We start from the raw sequence: 20,588 nt of genomic DNA on the forward strand, positions 1-20,588 counted from the left end.
AAAGTCTTTGCTTACAACATATTAATTTCCCAGTGAAGGAACGGACCATTCTAAGATTTTAGAATGTAGTGGATGAATTTGATGTGTGGCTTTTATAGCAGACAGCCACTTACTTCTCGAGTTCCTTACAGACACTTGAAGGTTCAGTTAATTGCCACGTTTTGCCTTCCCTATTATATGATAAGCAGAAGAGCCCCGGCCCGGCGCAGTGGTCACGCCTGTAATCCCAGCACTTTGGGAGGCCGAGGTGGGTGGATCATTTGAGGTCAGGAGTTTGAGAACAGCCTGGCCAACATAGTGAAACCCTGTCTCTACTAAAAATGCAAAAATATTAGCTGGGCATGGTGGCGCATGCCTGTAATCCCAGCTACTCTGGAGGGTGAGGCAGGAGAATCACTTGAACCTGGGAGGTAGAGGTCCCAGTGAGCCGAGATCGCACCACTACACTCCAGCCTGGGCGACAGAGAGAGACACCGTCTCAAAAACAAACAAACAAACAAGAAACAGAAGAGCCCCAGAACAAATGTTTTTCCTCACATAATAAAACACACTAATACATTAAAACTGCTTTTTCTTGTTTTCTTTTTCTAGTTTTTGTTTTACCTGTCCTCTGAGGCAGTTGGGCGAGTAACCGTCTGGAGGGGGGTGTGCAATTCATTAGAGTAAAAGGTGTTGGACAGTATGTCAGCTCCTTCAAGCTCCCTGCAATAGTAGGGCCTGCCGTGAATGACTTCCATGCTTCTTGGCTAAAAAGGCACAACCTGGAAAAGAAAAGGAGGGCACACTTGGCTTGTCGAGTCAAGGCAGGCAGAAAACACACTTTACACTGCGAAATTGTTCAACCTGACGCTGCACAGACGTCACAGGCTTCCCTCTGCACTGAAAGCCGTCAAATCAGTAATAAATAGAGACCTAAATAAGTTCTATGGAAATAAATTTCAACTGAAACAAATCCACAAAGTGGACGGTGCCTCCAAGTAGTCACCAGAATGACCATCCAGTAGGTTCGTACCAGTCCGCTACTTTGTGGCCATCAACTGACATTCAATTCCTGCCTCAAATGTAACTATAACTATTCAAGAAAACTCACTCGACTTTTAGCCTGTGGTCTTTCCGAAAATTAGAGACTCTTCATTCAACAAAATAAGCGCTGTCCTAAAGCCTTCGGGGATTCTGGACAAGAATCCCTTTGCAGATGGTGCAGTCAGTGGTGCAGCACGAACGGGACCCTAAAGGGGATTCCCGGTTTCCAACTGCGTCGGAGAGAATCCCACCTCTCACTCGGACTTGGGGGAAGGCCAGGAGGCGGCGTAGCTGGGACCAAGGGTGCCAGGGGCCGAGGCCGAGCCTCACGGGCTGTCATTGTCCTGCAAGCGGTGCCTCGGGGGTCTGGACATACCTGGGACATGAGCCTGGGGGCGCTGCGGGACCGCTCCTCCCCTCGCCTCCCCGCAGCTGGCGGCCTTCGCGGGCCGAGGAATTTTGAGGTCGTCCGCACCTACGGCCCGGTGGAGCTGGCAGGCAGGGGCGGGGGCGGGAGAAGGACGGCGGGCAGGCCGGGGTGGGGTGGGGCTGGGGGCGCTTGTGACGGTGGCCGTGACCGCGGCATTAGGTGATGCGTCCTTGAGGGGCTGGGGGCTTCCGGGCGGCGAGCGGGGCGCAGTAGGAGGCTCTTAGAGACCTCGGAGGAAACCAGCCCAGCGCTACGGGACTGGCAAGAATGCGAAGAGGAACCGAGGGTGAACAGAGTGCGAGACGCCGGGTCGGAGGCGAGACGGGCTCTTCCGCCTTGCGGCCCCTGGCCCCGCCTCCCGGTCCCTTGCCCCGCCCCTCTCGGCTCACCGCCCTGCCTCCTGTCGGACCCCGCCTTGCCCCGCCCGCGCCCCGCCCCCAGGCGCCCTCTAGCGGCGGCGGCGAAGGCGATATCAGTTTCTTTTTCCAGGGCTGCCAGGTCTGGAGCTGTCTCAGGGCTGGCCAGGGAGCTCTCTCATGTGGACTGGGCGGAGGAAGAGCTCCGGTCCAGTGGAGTCCCTGGTGAGGTCGGAGCATCCGACCTGTCCTCCCTCCCCAGGTCACCTCGCAAAAATTGGGGACAGTGTGGCCAGATAGAGGGTGGAGTCTGCAGGATTCTGAAACTGCAGCCCCTGGCATGGCGCCCTAACAGAGTCTCTGCTCCTTCCCTGGTGGGTGCGGACATGGCAAAGTCCTTTACTTGCCTCGTCCCCAGGGCCTAGCCCCACCTTGATTACCTCAGTTTTCCCCAAAAGATACAAATGTGAGCCACGAATCTGCACCTACAGGGTCATGAGTTCCTGTGATGGCTGGGAACAAGGGATGTCACCCCCGCCCCCGCCACCTGCCACCCCATCAAGGAATGGGATGTGGGGAGGTTAGGTTGTGTGTATGATATGTGTGATATGGTTAGGCTTTGTGTCCCCACTCAAATCTCATCTTGAATTGTAATCCCCATAATCCCCACGGGTCAAAGGAGAGACCAGGTGGAAGTAATTGGATCATGGGGGCAGTTTACCCCATGCTGTTCTCATAATAGTGAGTGAATTCTCACAAGATCTGATGGTTTTTATAAGGCTCTTCTCCCTTCTCTCAGCACTTCTCCTTCCTGCCCCCTTGTGGAGAAGGTAACTGCTTCTCCCTGGCCTTCTGCCATGATTGTAAGTTTCCTGAGGCCTCCGCAGCCATGTGAGATTGTGAGTCAACTAAGCCTCTTTCGTTTATAAATTACCCAGTCTTGGGCAGTTCTTTACAGCATTGTGAGAAAAGACTAATACAGTGTGGGAGGCTAGAAATGAGCCTGCAGGAACCAGAAGGTGAGGGTGAGAATGACCACCTCTGAGAAGAAGGGCGTTGAAACTGTGTGCCAAAGAGTTAAAGAAAACAGTCATAGAAATTCTTGAGTTTACAGGATGGCAGATAAAAGAAACAAATTGCTGAAATGCTGAAATGCCTGGGCTTGTAGGTTAATAAAACTGGCTGAAATCCATTGGAACCTATAAGGCCAACTAGAGTCTGCACAGATCCAGCTTGCTGACCTTACAGCTGAATTTCTACTGCCATGTTTCATACTAACTCCTCACTGAATTTGCACGTGGAACCCTTAGGTAGCATGAAGAGATAAGAGCACATGCGCAAGGACTTTCCAGACTTCCTCTTTCCTTCCACCAAGCACCTGCTAATCCCAGAATCCACACTCAAAACCATTTCTAATAAAATAATTGTCCTAAAGCCAGCACAGGGAGACAGATTTGAGCTGGACTTCCTATTTCTTTGTTGGTTGACATGAAATAAAAGTTTTTATTTTATCAAAAACCCAGTGTTATAGTATTGACTTCTAGTGCCTCGGACAGCGAGCCTCCTTTGATTGGTAACAGTATGATGGTGCCTTTGCTATTCTCTGCCTACTTTACAACTTTCTACTAACCAACCAGTGGGCATTCATTTTGTGCTGTGCCTTCAATGTGAGTGTTACCTGGAGTGGGGGAAGAAAGGTGTATTGAAGTAGGCACAGTGGTAATTTTGTAGTCTTGGTTTATTTCTTAGTTCCTGCACCTCTGCCGACCTTCCAGTAGTTACCACCCACTAAGCCTAGAGGAATAGATCCTGCTGGAGACAGAGTTGTGTATTAGGTGAAACTGGCTTTTATCTTTGACATCTTTATTTCCCCTCCAATTTCTGGTAGTTCATTGTAAGCTTTTGCCCCTTTTCTGCTCCTGTGCGTTCAGGATCTCCCATTAAATTCCTTGTCTCCCCAGCCCATTTCATGTCCCCAGTCTTCCAGTACTTTCTATACTTCACCTTTTTCTCATCCTCAACCTTAGTCCTATTTTCCCATGGCTTGATTCTTCCTGGGAGGAATAACTGAGCATGATAGATTTAATCAGAGGCATCTGATGAAGATGCATCACTAGCCATGTATGTACATGGATGGTGGTGACACCAGAGAAAGTGTGTCAACTCCAGGTTGAATGATCAGGATATGCCATGTGGTAGCCTCCAGGTTCTAGGGGATTTGAAATTTTATTTTAGGTCAGATGAGTGTAAAAGGCAGATAAATGTAATTATTTTTATCTTTATCGTTTTTCAAATAAAATGTACAGGCAACAAAAATTCATTGTCAGATCGTTGTGAAACAATTGTTTTCTTTGAAAATGCTTCTCCATCTGAAATTTTCAGGGATATCAGGATTGGGTCTATTTGTTTGACCAACACTCTTTACTCTTAGCTTTTGTGATTTAACTCACTCCATCTCAGCCAGCAGGTGATGTGGATGTGATCTCAACAACACAAAGTAGCCTCCTACCCAGGGATGCTCAAGTGACTGACTTCTTAGGTATAACATGGCCAGGGGGCCAGTAGCCTCAGATTGCCTTCTTTTGACTTCTCACGTGTTGATCTTGTCACCACCTCATTTTGCTAGTAATCCTTCAAGCAGGGAAGATGAAATTTGGCAATGAAAATAATATATGCTTAGAATACTGTGGGTTGATGACAATTCCAAATCACAGTTAGACCTTTCACCTTCAGGTAAAGAATAAGTAGGAGGTAGATAATAACATAAAGCATGAATTACAGTCTATAACCTTTCTTTTAAGTCTGTTATAGAGACCAGTAAAATGAATGAAGAGACCAGTAACATGACTTTTTTTTTCTTTTTGAAACACAGTCTCTGTTGCGCAGGCTGGAGTACAATGGTGTGATTTCGGCTCACTGCAACCTCCGCCTCCCCGGTTCAAACAATTCTCCTGCCTCAGCCTCCCAAGTAGTTGGGATTACGAGTGCTCGCCACCACGCCTGGCTAATTTTTTGTATTTTTAGTAGAGATGGGGTTTTGCCATGTTGGCTAGGCTGGTGTCAGACTCCTGACCTTAGGTGATCCGTCTGCTTTGGCCTCCCAAAGTGCTGGGATTACAGGCGTGAGTCATGCACCCGGCCCAGTGAATATTTTTTACGTGAAAAAACAATTTGGAGTCTGGTGCCTTGCTTAGAAGATGTGATGGAAAGTGTCTCAGTAATGTTAAAATATGCATCTTTAAAAATTGAAAAACTTAAAGCCTCGTTGATTTCAGTATATGTATCTTCTTAGTAGGATGACAATTAAAAGTATGTATATTCTGCTGACTTTAAACTACAAATGAGTTAAATTACACTTTAATACTTTTTTGTACTGAATAATTTAACCTAAGTTCAGTACTTTAAATTCTTCTCAAAACATATTTTCTTTCTTTCATAGTTGTTTATTATAAAAACGCAATCAGCTTTTTTGTGGGTATCATTTCAATTTTTTTCTTGAAGAGAGTTATTTTTAAAGAGCATTGTAATCTCAACAGTCTTTATGGTTGTAGTCATGTCAACTATGATCAATTGAATAAGCCTAGAAATGTAATGTGCAGCACAAGGATTATAATATTCATAATATTGTATTGCATACTAAAATTTTTCTAAGAATGTAGATTTTAGATGTTCTCCTCCTCCAATAAAAAATTTACTGTGTGAAAAACAATAATAATTTTTTTTTTGCCTTGAGTAGCTAAGGAACTAGGTGGTCATTTAGTAGTGAACACTGAAGTGACGTTGATGCACACATTTATAAAATGTGCTATTTAGTAAACAGTTACCAGTTACCTAGAATGCATCAGGGGTTGTCCTAGCACCTACAATCTATGGGGACATGGAGCCATGGAGAGTCATAATCAGTGAGGTAAGTGCTCGACTGGGGCCAGCACTCTTGCTGTAGGGGTCCATGGTCACCTAACCAAGACTCTTGTGCTTCTGATATCATTCCCTTGGAAATGTCTGAAAAGCAATGTAAGGTTCTTCTATTTAGAAACATGATCATCAGGACCCTTTAGCGAGGTGACCCGGCCATGTGCCCTTGGTTACATGCAGTTGTTTGTCCTTGTGGCCTCCCTGGCATCTTTCCATTTATCTTTCTTTGCATCTTCCTACATGGATATTCTAACATTTTGTCCCATGAATTTGAGTTCCTTCTGGGTAGCCTTTTTCTCTCTAATCTTAAACCTCTGCTCAGAAGACTCAGTGGTCAGTCTCTATTCCTCTGTCATGATTCAATGTGTTTGAACTATGACCTATATACAGATGGCCCCATGCGCTATCCCTACTGCCTGGTTGAGTGAAGTTATGTAGAATATGTGTTCCACATATGTATTAAGTTCCACTACTTAAGTTTCTTCTTCACTGATCCACACACACAGATATGGATGAAATGTGTATTGGATAGAGAGGGTGGGCATGGTGCTTCTAGATGCAACTGACAGGAAGACATGCTGTCCCCTGGGGGCTCCAGCTGATGAGGACAGTCCGGGAGCATCCTGTGGTGTCACATTCTGTACTCAGGGCATGGTGATACCTAGTCAGGGAGGGAGGTTGTAGGGGCTTCCTTGGATGTACCTGGCCCACCATATGTTCAGCTGTCTTACCAGAAAAATATTGACTCAATCATTCTCTATATGAAAAAGGTAATCAGTTACCCTACTCAGTCATTTGGGTATTATGTGGGCTTTCTTGGCAAGATTGAAGCTGTGGGGCTCTTCTTAGGGAATGAGAAAAAGAAGCATTACGAATCCAAGTGCTGTGATTTCTCATCACGTTAAAATAATGAGACCCTCTGTTGAAATGAGGAGTGTCCTCACGTGCGCTTTTTTTTTTTTTTTTTTGAGACTGAGTCTCGCTCTGTCACCAGGCTGGAGTGCAGTGGTGCGATCTTGGCTCACTGCAACCTCTGCCTCCCGGGTTCACACCATTCTCCTGCCTCAGCCTCCTGAGTAGCTGGGACTACAGGCGCGTGCCACCATGCCCAGCTAATTTTTGTATTTTTAGTAGAGACGAGGTTTCACCATGTTGGCCAGGTTGGTCTTGATCTCTTGACCTCATGATCCACCTGTGTTGGCCTCCCAAAGTGCTGGGATTACAGGTGAGAGCCACCGTGCCTGGCCTGATGTGGCCTTTTAAAGCATTGGCCCTGGGTTCCTCGGGTCTCTGCTGGGTGAATGTGCTCTTCCCTTGGAGACTCCCCAACTTTGGAGTGCACAGATGTTAATCCCAGAACCGTGGCCTGTCCCCAGGTGATGACAACAGGAAGAAGGCCAACAACCCCAAACACTGCAGCTGCCTCATAGATCAGATCTTCACTGGTGGGCTGCAGTTGGACGTCACCTGCCAAGTCTGCCAGTAAGTGACAGGCTGTGTGCTTGGTGCCATCAAAACCCACCGGGGCTGTGCTGACATCTCCCAGTCTCCAGAGCTGCCAGTCTCCAGAGCTGCCAGTCTCCAGAACTGTGTGTGCTCTGAGAGGTCTTTAAGGAGGCTACAAGAGAAATGGTTAACAGACGCCCTGAGAGCAAAGGTCATGGGGTAGAGGTGCTTCTTCTTGGGGAGATCCTGGGGCGGGTGCCCCAGTGGGATGCGAGACCTCCGTGTGGAGGTCTTGGCTGTTGTCCACAGCCAGTAGTGTGTTCTTGGAAGCTTCCCCCACCATTTCTCTTCTTTTAGTCCTTGACCAGGAAACAAAAAAAATAACCCCCTTCAAGAAGGGGTGGATCACGCATGGCAGATTATTTACATATGTACTTTGAAGTGTGTTAGTTTTCATTATCATTATTTTATGGTTTCCTGTTCCATTTTCTCTATGTAGCGGCCCTAATTCTTTTGAGGTGTGGTCTTTGCTTATAGCTCCAGGCATTGAGTGCAGGAAGAATCTGCTGCTTTGTCAGATTAGAGGGACCCTCTCAACCAACCTCAGTGCATGCTGATGGGTTTTGTTTTTATTTTTAGGCATGGGGTTTTATGTTGCCCAGGCTGGCCTTGAACCCCTGGGCTCAATCAATCCTCCCACCTCAGCCTCCCAAGTAGCTGGGACTACAGGTGTGCGCCACGGTGCCTGGCTCTGTTCTTTACTCCAGTAGAAGTTTTAAAAACCCTGGACATGATCCACTAAAACGATTTCAGAACCCATAATGGATTGCCACTTGCAGTCTGCATAAGACCAACGAAAAACGGAGAGGGCCACTGCTGGCTGTGTCACAGATGCAATTTTCTGTAAGGAGCATAGACCGTTAGGGGCCTTGGCTCTAAGCATTAGAAACCGAGTTTGCTCTGAGCAGTTTGGACCTCCTCGCTGGCCCTCAACTACTGAATTCCGTCAGCAGGAGATTGTCTCAGATTTAAATCCTGTGTAAATATTGACAGCAAATTTCCCAGTCTGCGAGTTTTTGTTTTTAGTGTTGTCAAATAAATATCTAGCAAGGAACCAGCCTTGTGAAATGCAGCATTAAATGTCCAGCTCGGGGCTGGGCACGGTGGCTCATGCCTGTAATCCCAGCACTTTCAGAGGCTCAGGCAGGCGTATCACTTGAGGTCAGGAGTTCAAGAGCAGCTTGGCCAACATGGCGAAACCCCGTCTTTACTAAAAATACAAAAAATTAGTCGGGCGTGGTGGCGGGCACCTGTAATCCCAGCTACTCAGGAGGCTGAGGCAGGAGAATCACTTGTACCCGGGAGGCGGAGGTTGCAGTCAGTCAAGATGGCACCACTGCACTCCAGCCTGGGTGATGGAGTGAGACTCTTGTCAATTAAAAAAAAAAGTCCAGCCTGGCTGGGGCACACTCTGTGAAGTGTGCAAGAGGTCTCCAGTGTCACCTAGATCACAGGCCCCAGGTTCCAGATGCAGATGAAATAGACCTGTGGATTCAGAGCCTCTGACGGGGCCCATGAGTTTATCCTCTTCCAAAGCCCGTTAGTGACTATGATGGTCTCCAGGCTGGGAAGCCCTTGCTTGAGGAGCAGCCCTTGGCTTCAGGGTTCACACACACCCCTCCCAGGGGCCACCTGGGGAGCCAGGACAGGTTGGGTGTGAGCACTGCTGCTCTTGATCCGTCCCACCCTCCCAAATGTCCCTGAAACAAAAGGTGCCACGGGGAAGAGGTGTGGGCGCAGCCTCCTCCCCAGGATGCCTCTGGAGCTGGGAGGGCATCAGTCCTCACAGACATTGTTCCCTCTGTTTGCTTCCAGCAGAGTCTCCACTACCGTAGACCCCTTCTGGGACATCAGCTTGGATCTGCTCAGCTGTTCCACCCCGTTCTGGCCCCTGAGCCCAGGGAGCAAGGGCAGCATAGCGAACAAGGAAAGCCACGCGTCTGGGAACCACCACAGTTACGGACTGCCTCAAAGACGAGAAGCCTGCCTGCACCCACGTGGAAGGGGCACGTCTTCCTGGTGGGAAGGCTGTACTTGATCAGGACCAAAAGAGGGCTTTTCTTTCACATGCCAAGGACAGAGCCTGAGCAAAGATGCAGTATTAGCCTGGATTGGCTGCAGTCTCTCGTGCTAGTTTGTATTTTGTTTTGGCCGGTCACTCGATATTTCTGTTCCCCAGCTTTGCACAGTGCCGGGTGTCGGTGTCAGCAGCTGATACTCCAACCTCCTCATGTAAATGAATTGAGAGCCTTTAACCTTTGTAGTAAACACCGACCCTGGAGTGTGAGCTGAGAAACGTCCAGCTCTCTCCCTGTGGTCCACAGCCTTCTCTGCACGTGATTAAAACTTAGTTGTGATGTTCTGTGCTTAGGGCCATTTTCAAAATTGTTCACTTACTGCTTTAGTTGGGATAAGTAATAAGATTGAGGAAGTGTTTTTTTTTAAAATGTATTTTAGTAGCTGTAGCATACAATTGTAGAAGGAGCAGAAAACCTTCCTAAACTTTGTCTAGTGTTTTATAGTTTTGTTTTATTTGCATTAATTAAAAGTAATACAGAAGAGTCCTTGTTGAGTGGAAGTATTCCTTAGAAGAGGTATAAGCTTTTGGTTTCTGTCTGGCTGCATAGTCAACAGGACCAAAGTTGCATGTCTATTTTATTTTTTGAGATAGGGTCTTGCTCTGTTGCACAGGCTGGAGTGCAGTGGCGTGATCACAGCTCACAACAGCCTCAATCTCTTGGGCTCACACCACCCTCTTGCCTCAGCCTCCCCAGTAGTTGGGACTACAGGTGCGTGTCACCAAGCCCAGCTAATTCTGTGATTAAAAAAAATTTTTTTTTTTGGTCGAGACAGAGTCTTGCCACATTGCTCAGGCTGGTCTTGAACTCCTGAGCTTAAGTGATCCTTTCAACATGGCCTCCCAAAATGCTGGTATTACAGACATGAGCCACTGTGTCCTGCCAAAAGTTTGCCTGTTTAGAATTTTGAAAGCATCAACTTTGTAACACTAAGTCCACATAATAAAATGGGGTATCACATTTTTAATTCAGAAACGATGGAAACCAGAACTTTCTTAAAGAAGGTCTTTGCAACTAAATTAAACTTAGTCATAAATTCCAATAAAATGAAAGTGTTGGCCAGGCGCGGTGGCTCATGTCTGTAATCCCAGCACTTTGGGAGACCGAGGCAGGTGGATCACAAGGTCAGGAGTTCGAGACGAGCCTGGCCAACATGGAGAAACCCTGCCTCTACTAAAAATACAAAAAATTAGCCAGGTGTAGTGGCAGGCACCTGTAATCCCAGCTATTCTGGAGGCTGAGGCAGGACAAGCACTTGAACCTGGGAGGTGGGGGTTGCAGTGAGCCAAGACTGTGTCATTGCATTCTAGCCTGGGCAACAGAGTGAGACTCCGTCTCAAAAAAAAAAAAAAAAGAAAGAAAGCATTGCTAAAACAGTAGGCCATGAGGGAGAAACCACACTTCAGAAACTACAATGTGTAGGAAGCCTGTGTTGTTAGAAGAGACCTGGCACGGTGCTGGCTCCTGGGAAGGTGGAGGAGAGGGAGAGCGCACCCTTCCCCACTTTGTATTGGAAGCGAAGGCTCCTTTTGAGTCCTGTGGAGAGCAGATCCCAAAGCTAGCAAGGAAACAGGCACCACTTTGCCCAGAGGTCTTCTCATCTTGCCCTAGGTGAGATGGCAGAATTTCCAAACCATAAACAAAGGCTTTCCATACATGGCTGTGAAAAGATTGAGATTTTTGCTAGTGTTTCAGCTTTAAAATTTTCAGCTTTAAAAATTGAATCATCTGTTCCGTGCGTGGGTTTTGTCGGTGGCAGCTGCCACCTGTGACAGATGCACTTCTAACATAGCCCTCCTACCTCTTGCCTCTGCACCATCAGGAAATTACCTTTCCCAGCCCTCTCGCCTCTCTACATTAAACTGCTCATGTTGAGATCATTGTAGATTCACATGTAGTTGTAAGAAGCAATCTGCTACCCCTTGCCCTGGTTCCTGGATGGTGACATCCCACAGTGCTGTGCTGCGGCGCCCTAGCTGGGATACAGAGACGTTCATGCGGAAGTACCCAGCATCTTCATCGCCTCCTCCCTCACCACTCGCTCTGTAACCCCAGCCACCGGGGACTCCTTCTCCATTTCCATAAACCTGACGTTTCCAGAATGTCATGTCAACTGAATCATACAACAGGGAGCCCTTTGGGATTGGCTTTTCTTGCTCATCATAACTCTCTGGGGATGTATCCAGGGTGTGGCTGGGGTCAGTAGTTCCTTCCTTTTCGCTGCTGACTTGTGTTCCATGGTACAGATGTTCCACAATTTCTTTATTCATCCATGGGAAGAAATGAGGTTGTTTCCAGTTTTGTGATTATTATTATGAGTGACACTGGGGTACACATTTGTGGACAGTTTTTGTGTGAACATTAGTTTTCATTTTTCTGGCTCAAATTTGACTGCTGGGTCATATGGTACTTAGAAAATTATCACTTCCCCAGGTCTTTTCTTGAAACACAATATTTAAGATAAATATTCTTTAAAGAGATAGGCAGCAAAGGTGGAAAACATTTTCTCTTTTTTCGTTGTGAAATTGTAACCATTCACAGTTGTATGTGGGTGTTTTTGGTAGGAAAATCAACCCACTGAAAGAGATAAAATACCCCTTTCCTCTCTTTTTCCTGTCTCTTACATCTCCCTTACCACTTCTGTCTTTTTAAAACACCTTGTAGATTCACCAGACCAGAGTACTTGGGTAGCAGTGCCAAGATCAAGCACAGTGATTGCCATAAGTAACAGGAGTTCATGAATCAGCTCACCATGAAGAAACTGCCCATTGTAGACTGTTCCTATCTCAAAATAGTTGGCTTTCCAGAAAGCCAACTCTAGTGGCAGACTCGGTTTTTAGCCCACAGTACAACTTGCAGCCTCTTGGTTTGGTGTGCAGAGTTTTGTTTTTTTTTTTTTTTTTTGAGACACAGTCTCACTCTGTCACCCAGGCTGGAGTACAGCGGCACAATCCGGCTCACTGCAACCTTTGCCTCCTGGGTTCAAGCGATTTTTCTGCCTCAGCCTCCTAAGTAGCTGGAATTGCAGACGTGCATCACCACGCCCGGCAAATTTTTATATTATTAGAGCCATGTTGGCCAGGCTGGTCTTGAATTCCTGACTTCTGGTGACCTGCCTGCCTCGGCCTCCCAAAGTGCTGGGATTACAGGCGTGAGCCACCACGCCTGGCCAACATTTTTTATAATTGCAGCAAGTCAGCAAGAACACAGACGAAACAAGAGGGTGTGAGTGAATTGTCCTTCTGTCTGTGCTGTGGTAAATAAAAGCAGTGGCCTCACAGTGAAAGTAGGATGTGAGCTACTCTTCTAGGGGAGGGGAGTGGTTGTGAGAGAGTGGTTGTGTTTTTATTACTTCTACCCAAATTCCTCCAGCTACTCCCTCCTCAGGTTTTCTGTTGTTCTTTTACTTTAGAACAAAGGCCCTCAGCATTCGGATCCAGTACAGGAGTTGGCAAGCTCTTTCTCTAAAGGCCCAGATAGTGAAGGTGCCAGGCTCCACGGGCCACATGCAATCATACAGTCTCTGTTGCATGTTCTTCTTTCATTTTACAACTCTTTAAATGTGGAAAGCACCCATTCCTAGCTCACTGGCTGGAATGTGTGACTCCCAATCTAGGCAAAAGACTGTCTTCTGTCTGGTGAAAGAAACAAGTTGTTCATTATTCTGCCACGAGTCATGGGTCTTTGTTTGGTTGTCTATGCTTTGCTGGGTTTGCTGTGAGATTACTTTTTGTATCCTTGGTGTTACACGGAACAATGCCATCATTTGAAGGCTTGACTGGAACCCTGTAAATGAGGACTTGTATGGATTACCATTGTGTTATTGAATCTGTAATTCCAGGTGTAGCTAAAAGGCAATTCAGTAAAATACAATGAGATACACAGGCACATGTTATCGGAGGAAGACCCTGAAGCCTCCAGTGACATTTCTGGTCTTCTTTCCTCTTCTCTCTGCCTTTTTCCTATTTCTGCAGTGATTTGAACACTCAGCCAAGCTGCAGCGGACGATCACCATGTACATGTTCCTTGCCCTGGAGCTGGACATGACCCCTTTCATGGCCTCCAGGTAGGCGGGGGTGTTGGCCTGTTCTGTGTCCAGAGGGACTGTGATCAGGACAGGAACCCAGCTCGGAGCTCCTGTGATAAGATGACTGTTGATATTAATATAAACCCCACCTTCCAAAAACCTATTTATCCTAATCTTAAGATAAGACACATATTAATGAGTTTTTTTTTCCCAGATACACTGTTTTTGCTTTGAATGTTTCTCTAACAATTTTGGATCCACTTTCAAACTGGCGAAGTCATCAAAGTGGGATCACAGCGAGAAGGCAGAGCTTTAATTGGTGGAACAGGTGTTGAAGTACAGACAGACATCGTTGCTTTTGCAGTTGTAGATTGCATTTTCCTTTTCAAATATGTAATATCGTGGGGCCCTTGGAATTTAAGCCTCCAGAATACCATGCTGTTTACTAATGTGTGAGACACATATGAGTTTCCTATGGATCTGTGACAATCAACCAAAAACTTGGAAGCTTAGAACCACAGAAATTAATTTTCTCACAGTTCTAGAGGTTGGGAATCTGAAATCAAGGGGTTGGCAGGGCCCCACTTCCTACAAAGGGTCCAGGGGGATTCCCTTCCTCACAGCCTCCAGCTGCCGGTGTTTCCATATGTTCCTTCTGTGGCCGTGTCCCTTCCCTGGCTTCCAGGTCACACAGCCGGCTCCCCTGAGTGTGTGTCCAATTTCCCTCTGCTTCTCTGTCAGAAACAGTGGTCATTGGATTTGGGTCCTAGGCAGATCATTCCAGGAGTGTCTCATCTTGATATCCTTACCTTGATTCCATCTGCAAATACCGTTTTCACAAATGAGGTCCAGTCTCACGTTCTGAGGCTTGAGATGCGGATGTCATGATTTGGAGGATGTTATTTTTTAGAGGGCCACCGTCCCAGTGCCAGCACTGTAAAAAGCATGTTGCCTTTTGTTAGTTATCAGCCTCTTCCTGGTGTCCTTTCTCATGGCTGTCCCACCCATCTTGTGGCACACAGATGTCCTCTTGAATAACACAAGATCACACAAGATCACCAGAGTCAGAGCTCTGTGTTGTCAGCCTGACCACGACGTCACATACCGAGGGAGGTGACAGTACTGTTGCTAAGGTCAGGGTCTCAAAGATCTTGTGTTTTCGGCCAACCACAGCCATGGGAAAACACGGCAATAACGCGTGGGACTTCCTGTTCCCAGCTCCCGCATCTCCCCCATCTCACCAGGAGAGGTGCTGGTGGTGAAATAATGAGCAGCAATCTTTGCCCCTTTTGAGGAATCAGCTGTCTAGGTTGTGGAATGGATTTGACTTACCCTTTTCAAATGAACCCTTTACATGTGGGAGGAAGAGTGCCTTCACCATCTCTGTCACACACCAAAGTCCCATTTGTCCCAGATCCAATTCCCATCACCAGGCCCATTCAGGACCCAAGTTGGAAGGGCCAGGGTCCAGGCCAGGTGACTCTGGGACCCAGGTGGGCTCTGCCTCGGTATCCTCACAAAACGTGGGGTGATTTCTACCTGAAACATAAAGTGCACCCCAGTGCAGTGTCTGCATGGTCGGGCCCGGATAAGTGTTGGTATCATGAGAGCCTTGTGTCTCTGTGTCTGATGATTTTAAATGATGCTGAATTCTGCTGTTGTTTGTTATAGCAAAGAGAGCGGGATGAATGGACAGTCCCAGCAGCCCATGGACAGTCTCCATAACAACAAGTAAGTGGTGCTCAGCGGTGCGGGTGTCAGGGGCCTGTGGCGGAGAGCCAAGGGTGGGCTCCTGTCTGCCCTGCAGGGCACCCAGCAGAGCTCCTGCCACTGACCAGCTTCCTGCCTGGCTGCCTGCGGCTCTGCTAGGAGAGGCTGCTCCAGGCGGCGCCACAGATGCTCCCTCCTGTTGGAGGAGCCCATCTCAACTCCTGGGTGCTGGGAGAAGGGAGGTTCCATCTGGAAAGCTCAGTGTCCATTCTTCTTGCCTTGTTTTGGACTAAGCTCATGCACTAGGCCCCACCTGTGGGGTCAGGATAGACCACATGGATGGGGAGGCTTCAAGAACTGTGCTGAAGATGGATCAGGTGACGGTTGTGCTCTGGGTGGGAGGAACAAAACAATGGCCTCCCAGAATTTTGTTTAAAAATATTCCCCCTTTTTGGTCAGGTTCTCACTTAGGTAAGAGTGTGACCAAAGCTTAGGGCCTTAGCGCCACTCTCAGTTACCATCATTTTGGGTTTCTGGTCTCAGCACGTCATTGATAGGTTGCGGTGTCCTCAAGGTTGCATATTTCTTTCAGCTCTTGTCATTCTGGTTGAAGGGAGACCATGTGATGTTCTAGAGACGGCTGCATGCAAGCATTTAAAACCTTCGAGACAATACAGTGCACAAGGGAGACTATTCTTATGACTATTGGGAGGATAATACAAAGAGTTTGCAGTTTGCTCCTTACCCAAGGTCCCCATAAGTCAAACATCCTAAAATCAAATAGAGCAAAGAATGAGCTAGATAGTCTACTCACTTAACAAGTAGTCTCTTTGTTAATCCCCTACCACTGAATTTCTATAATTTTCACCTGATGTATTTTTCCATAGGCCACAAGTGCCAGCAGTGGCACAGATACTTCTTGTTCTGCCAATTCTATCATAACTTTCACAAGAGAATTTAAAGTTTCTTGTGTCCTTACCTTTATAATTTGCTACAGAGTCTATCACGAGGGATACACTTCTAATCACTGCTTTTTTTACTTTAAACCATGGAAAAAGGGCCTGACAAATGATGCCCTTCTAGAAGAGTGAAGACTTCCTGGCAGTGTACTTTTTAACCCATGATGTGGGTTAAAAGGAATGAACCAATGTTTTGTTCATAACTGATTACGAGGCAATGTATGTACCATTAAAGTTTTGTACCTACATTGGGTCTTCATCTTTTATCTATCAAAGTATAAGTTTATCCATGTATAAGGCTGGCTGTAAACTTCTTCACAAATAAAAGTATACCCCATAAGTGCACATAACAGACTGACCCCCTAACCACTTCTATTGTTTATAGAAGCGTAAGCAGGAAAAAATATTCAAAGATTAGAGTTTCATGATAATAGAAGTCTTAATCTGTGAACATGGAAAAAGCTGTTCACATCAAGATGCCATCTTCTTCTGGGGAGAAACTTTCCTGGCTAGTTTTACCTTAAGGATTTCAATGGGTGTAGAATTCCAAGAGTGATGAGGGACCCTTCTCAGTTGTGAGATTATGAACCTAAAGTTCAAGGTCCTGAAATTTTGTAATAGTGTGGATGGCAAGGACAGTTTTTCTTTGACGTTCTCAGAAGATCCAAACCATAAAAAGTTTTCTTTACCTGGTGAAACTACACTGTAGCATAATAATCTGCTGTGATAACATCAGCCCTCTGGCATGGGAAAGCTTTTTTTTTTTTTTTTTTGGAAACAGAGTCTTGCTGTGTCACCCAGGCTGGAGTGCAATGGTACGATCTCGGCTCACTGCAACCTCTGCCTCCTAGGTTCAAGTGATTCTCCTGCCTCATCCTTCTGAGTAGCTGGGATTACAGGCACCCGCCACTATGGCTGGCTAACTTTTTGTATTTTTAGTAGAGGCAGTATTCCGCCATTTTGGCCAGGCTGGTCTCGAACTCCTGACCTCAGGTGATCCACCTGCCTCAGCCTCCCAAAGTGCTGGGATTACAGGCATGAGCCACCGTGCCTGGCCAGGAAAGCTTTTATACCATCAGAAAACATGCACTGAAAATAACAGTTGCATGAAATCCCTTTACGAAATGTTCAAATGGCCCACCAGGTGACCAAATGTACCTGAAGCTTTAATTGTTTTCCCATGAATATAGAGCCAAACATTGGTTATAAACTATTTTAGTAATTTGTAAGTTACTACATGAATGTATTCACTTTGGATTATTTTATCTTTTCCATGATGAGTCATGGAATGCAGAACTTTTAATAATAAAAACTTTAAGGACTCAAGAAGGACAAGGTGGTCATCCTGGTTCTCCATGAGTCCATGCTTATTAACATTAGATGTATATCCTCTCGAATACCAGTTGTTTTTCTAAATTAGGTGCATAGCACTGACAACTGATGAGTTATCAAAGGTAATTTGACTTAGACTGTGAAGTTTATTCAAATTGTATATCTAAACAATTTCAGTATCAGCTGGTTTAACATGAGAATCTGACTTTTCTTGGCATTTAATTTTTTTTTGTTCTACTTGGGTTAGTAGCTTTATATAAGGAAATTTGGTTATTTCTGTGGTTTACAGTAACTTAACATAATAACCATAATTATAATTGATAGCATATACTTACACATTAGAATTTTAGAAATCCCATACAATTTTGGAATATCTATTAGTATTATTTACAAAAATATAACCTAAAGAAGATTGAACATCATTTTGGCAATCCCATATACCTAAACAAGTCAAATAATCTTGTTTACTTCTTTTCCAGATGTTTTCAAGGGCCCTCTGATCAATTCAAAAAGCTAGGCATCAGGAAAGAAAATTTTAAAACTGAAGTTTGATTTTGGAATTCTAGATTACCATAAATTATTTATTTTGCCAAAATGATAACTCAGAAATTTTAAAGAAGCGAAAACCTTTTATAATCTTTTACAAAAAAAAATTCTTCTGTTCTTACACACCTTGCATGTAAAACTGTTTCTAGTAGTCTTAATTACATGTTATAATGGTGACTCTCAGCAATTTTAATTTTAATGTAAAACCTGGTAAGTTATGTTCTGATAAGGTTTGACTATTTCCAGCATTAGCCAGGGGTGTGGCCACCTCCACATGTCCTCAGGCCTTACCTGGTGGAAAGCAGACAAGTTAAACAACTTTCAAAAGCTAAACGAGCAGTTTATGATCTTAAAGCATTTAGCAAACCTGAAATTTGAGCATAACTTAGGCCACATGTTTACATTTTGAAGACATTTGTATTTTACCAATAATCTTTAAGACTGTCTTTATTTCCCAAAGATTACACAAGTCACATGAACTAAATAAAAGGCATTACATTTTTCACTTTTCTGACAAAATATTTGATTTAAGCTCTTATTATTATTAAACCAATTAATTAAAGCTCTTGTGTATCAATTAAAACTTTACAGAGGAGATAAACAGTGACTTTTACTATTTATTTAACCAGTTTGTACAGAGAGAAAGAGGCCAGTGACTGGCTGGTAAGAAATTCTTACCCTTTTGCCAGCATGCCACGTTTCTGGGTTCTCTCTTCCTGACCGGCCCTAGTTGACCCCGCTTGACCGTATGCAAACAAACACATTGCCATGAATTAAGAATATTCACAAATAGTTTACAAATTTTGGAGAAATTAGGCAGAGAGAGAGAGAAATGTGACTCAAATTCTATTTATTAGAGTATACTCAACACACTTAAAGTATCGGGGAGCCTAGAATCCAAAAAACTAGTTTTGGATAGAAAGCTGGTGTGCTCCATTAACTCCTGTGGCCCAACAAAGGCAGTGTAGAAATTCCAGATAAATGGAACAAATAATGATTTGCTAGAAATGCATAGGAAATAAAATAAGTATTCACAGAACCAAGTAAAAGCCTTCCACTAGGAACTAAAAAAAAAAATCATGGTTTTATATATATGCATACACATATACATACACACAAAGCTAGAGGAGAATAAACAGCAAATGAATGAAAACTAGAAGCAGAAACAAAAAACAGGAGACCAACCCTAAATTTTCCTACTCAATATACCTTGGAGGCTACAGTGTTACTGATCCCCAAAACCCACATATTACATATTTTATTCCTGATACACAATTTAATATCCTTAAGTTCATCAATATTATTATAAATTCTGTGCAATTAAGAAATTCACTTTAGGCACATGACCAGTAAGTACTCTAGCACTATCCAAGCAAAACAGTAAACAGAGTGAAGCAATGCAAGCATGTATGTGAAATTTGGCTCCACACTAAACCCAGCTTCATGCTTAACTATATTTGAAAAAGAATTGCCAAACTGCTGATTCATTTCTTTACAATACTTCTTATTTTACTTTAATCAAGACTTGGCTTTAACAATGAAAATGTTAATTAGCCAAATGTCTCCAATTCTCTATCAGGTTTTAAAGAATATTTTATTATTTAAATTTTTTTTCATCTTTCTCCCCTACTTAATTATTCCTTACTACATTGTTTCATAAATAACCTTTTCAAATCTGTAATTTAAGCTAACTTTCAGATAACTTCTGAATTAGACAAAATTATTCTTTTTTTCACTAATAACATAACCCTTTCTAGCATATTTTGTATACAGAAGTATGTGTTAACTGGAATTTTTATTCTTAGTAACCTAAAACTTTGGTGAAACCCTAAAAAGCGAGAAATCCTGAACCATCAGATACGGACATTTACAGATAAAAACAACTCCACAACCTTTTTCCAGAGTGTTTCTGGGAGGGATGGTCCCCCTGGGTCTTCTCCAGGACCAAGGCCCCAGAGTTCTCTTGTTCTTTTTCAGTGACCCAGGAAAACGAAGTCCCCTCCTGTATTGACAGCTGGGAATTGTGGAGTCTGCCATCCCTCCTCTTGAGATGGGGTCTCCACTAGCACAGAGGCTACTTTGGAGTAAATAGATCATTTTTTCCCCAAACCAAACACCCTCTTTGCTTGGCTGGTGTTGTTCCTAAGGCAGCTTCACTGGTGAGAGTGAGTGAGGATTGAAGTAGAATAGAGCAGTCACCAGATGTCTTGCTTCCTACAGAAAACTGGATATCTTCGTGGTCCCTGAATGATCCCAGGAGGCTGATCCTATAAAGACGTCCGGTCCCTGACCCCTTCTGCCTCCAGGTGCCCAGAACAGCCTATCGTGGGCCTTCACCCTTGGCAGGTGGATAGCGTTGTCTCAGCTAAGGTTGAGAACTACCAACCTGGGTAATTTGAGCAAAATATTGAGGACCAAATAAATATGGCTGGGAGAAATCTCATCCTCATCCATCTCCTTTATTCCAAAAATAAATTTTGAGAAGCTTCCAAAATCATATGTAATGTGGTAAGATGTTTGAACTTTTATGGGATCTGGGAGGGGGAAACTTTGGAAAGAGGGGAGGGCTCTCAGAGAGGGTAAACTTTGAACTGAGGACTGCAGGATAAGGAACGTCCCCTCTGACCTGAGTGAGAATGGAGGAAATAGCATTCCTGGCCGGGGGAAAAGCCAGGCAAAGCCCTCAGGGCAGGAATGAGAAGTGGA

General features: G+C 44.9%; 1 protein-coding gene and 1 pseudogene across 3 annotated transcripts in view; one reads left to right on the forward strand and one right to left on the reverse strand.

Moving 5' to 3' along the window:
* SPMIP4 (sperm microtubule inner protein 4) overlaps nucleotides 1–1,834 on the reverse strand; it is a 45,065-nt gene extending 43,231 nt beyond the window's left edge. The window contains exons 1-2 of one of the 3 annotated variants that reach the window (XM_019030289.4): nucleotides 1,400–1,834; nucleotides 604–761 (exon numbers count right to left, since the gene is read on the reverse strand). In XM_019030289.4, coding sequence (XP_018885834.1) covers nucleotides 604–737 — 134 coding nt within the window. In that variant the 5' untranslated portion in view covers nucleotides 738–761; nucleotides 1,400–1,834. Of the gene's footprint in view, nucleotides 1–603; nucleotides 762–1,090 lie in introns of those variants that run through there. The other 2 variants (XM_019030290.4, XM_019030291.2) reach the window with 2 other exon arrangements.
* On the forward strand, nucleotides 1,721–18,291 carry LOC134758797 (ubiquitin carboxyl-terminal hydrolase 22-like; annotated as a pseudogene).
* Nucleotides 18,292–20,588: the final 2,297 nt, after the last annotated feature.

Source organism: Gorilla gorilla, chromosome 6 (assembly GCF_029281585.2).
Source record: "Gorilla gorilla gorilla isolate KB3781 chromosome 6, NHGRI_mGorGor1-v2.1_pri, whole genome shotgun sequence".
Taxonomy (NCBI): Eukaryota; Metazoa; Chordata; class Mammalia; order Primates; family Hominidae; genus Gorilla; species Gorilla gorilla.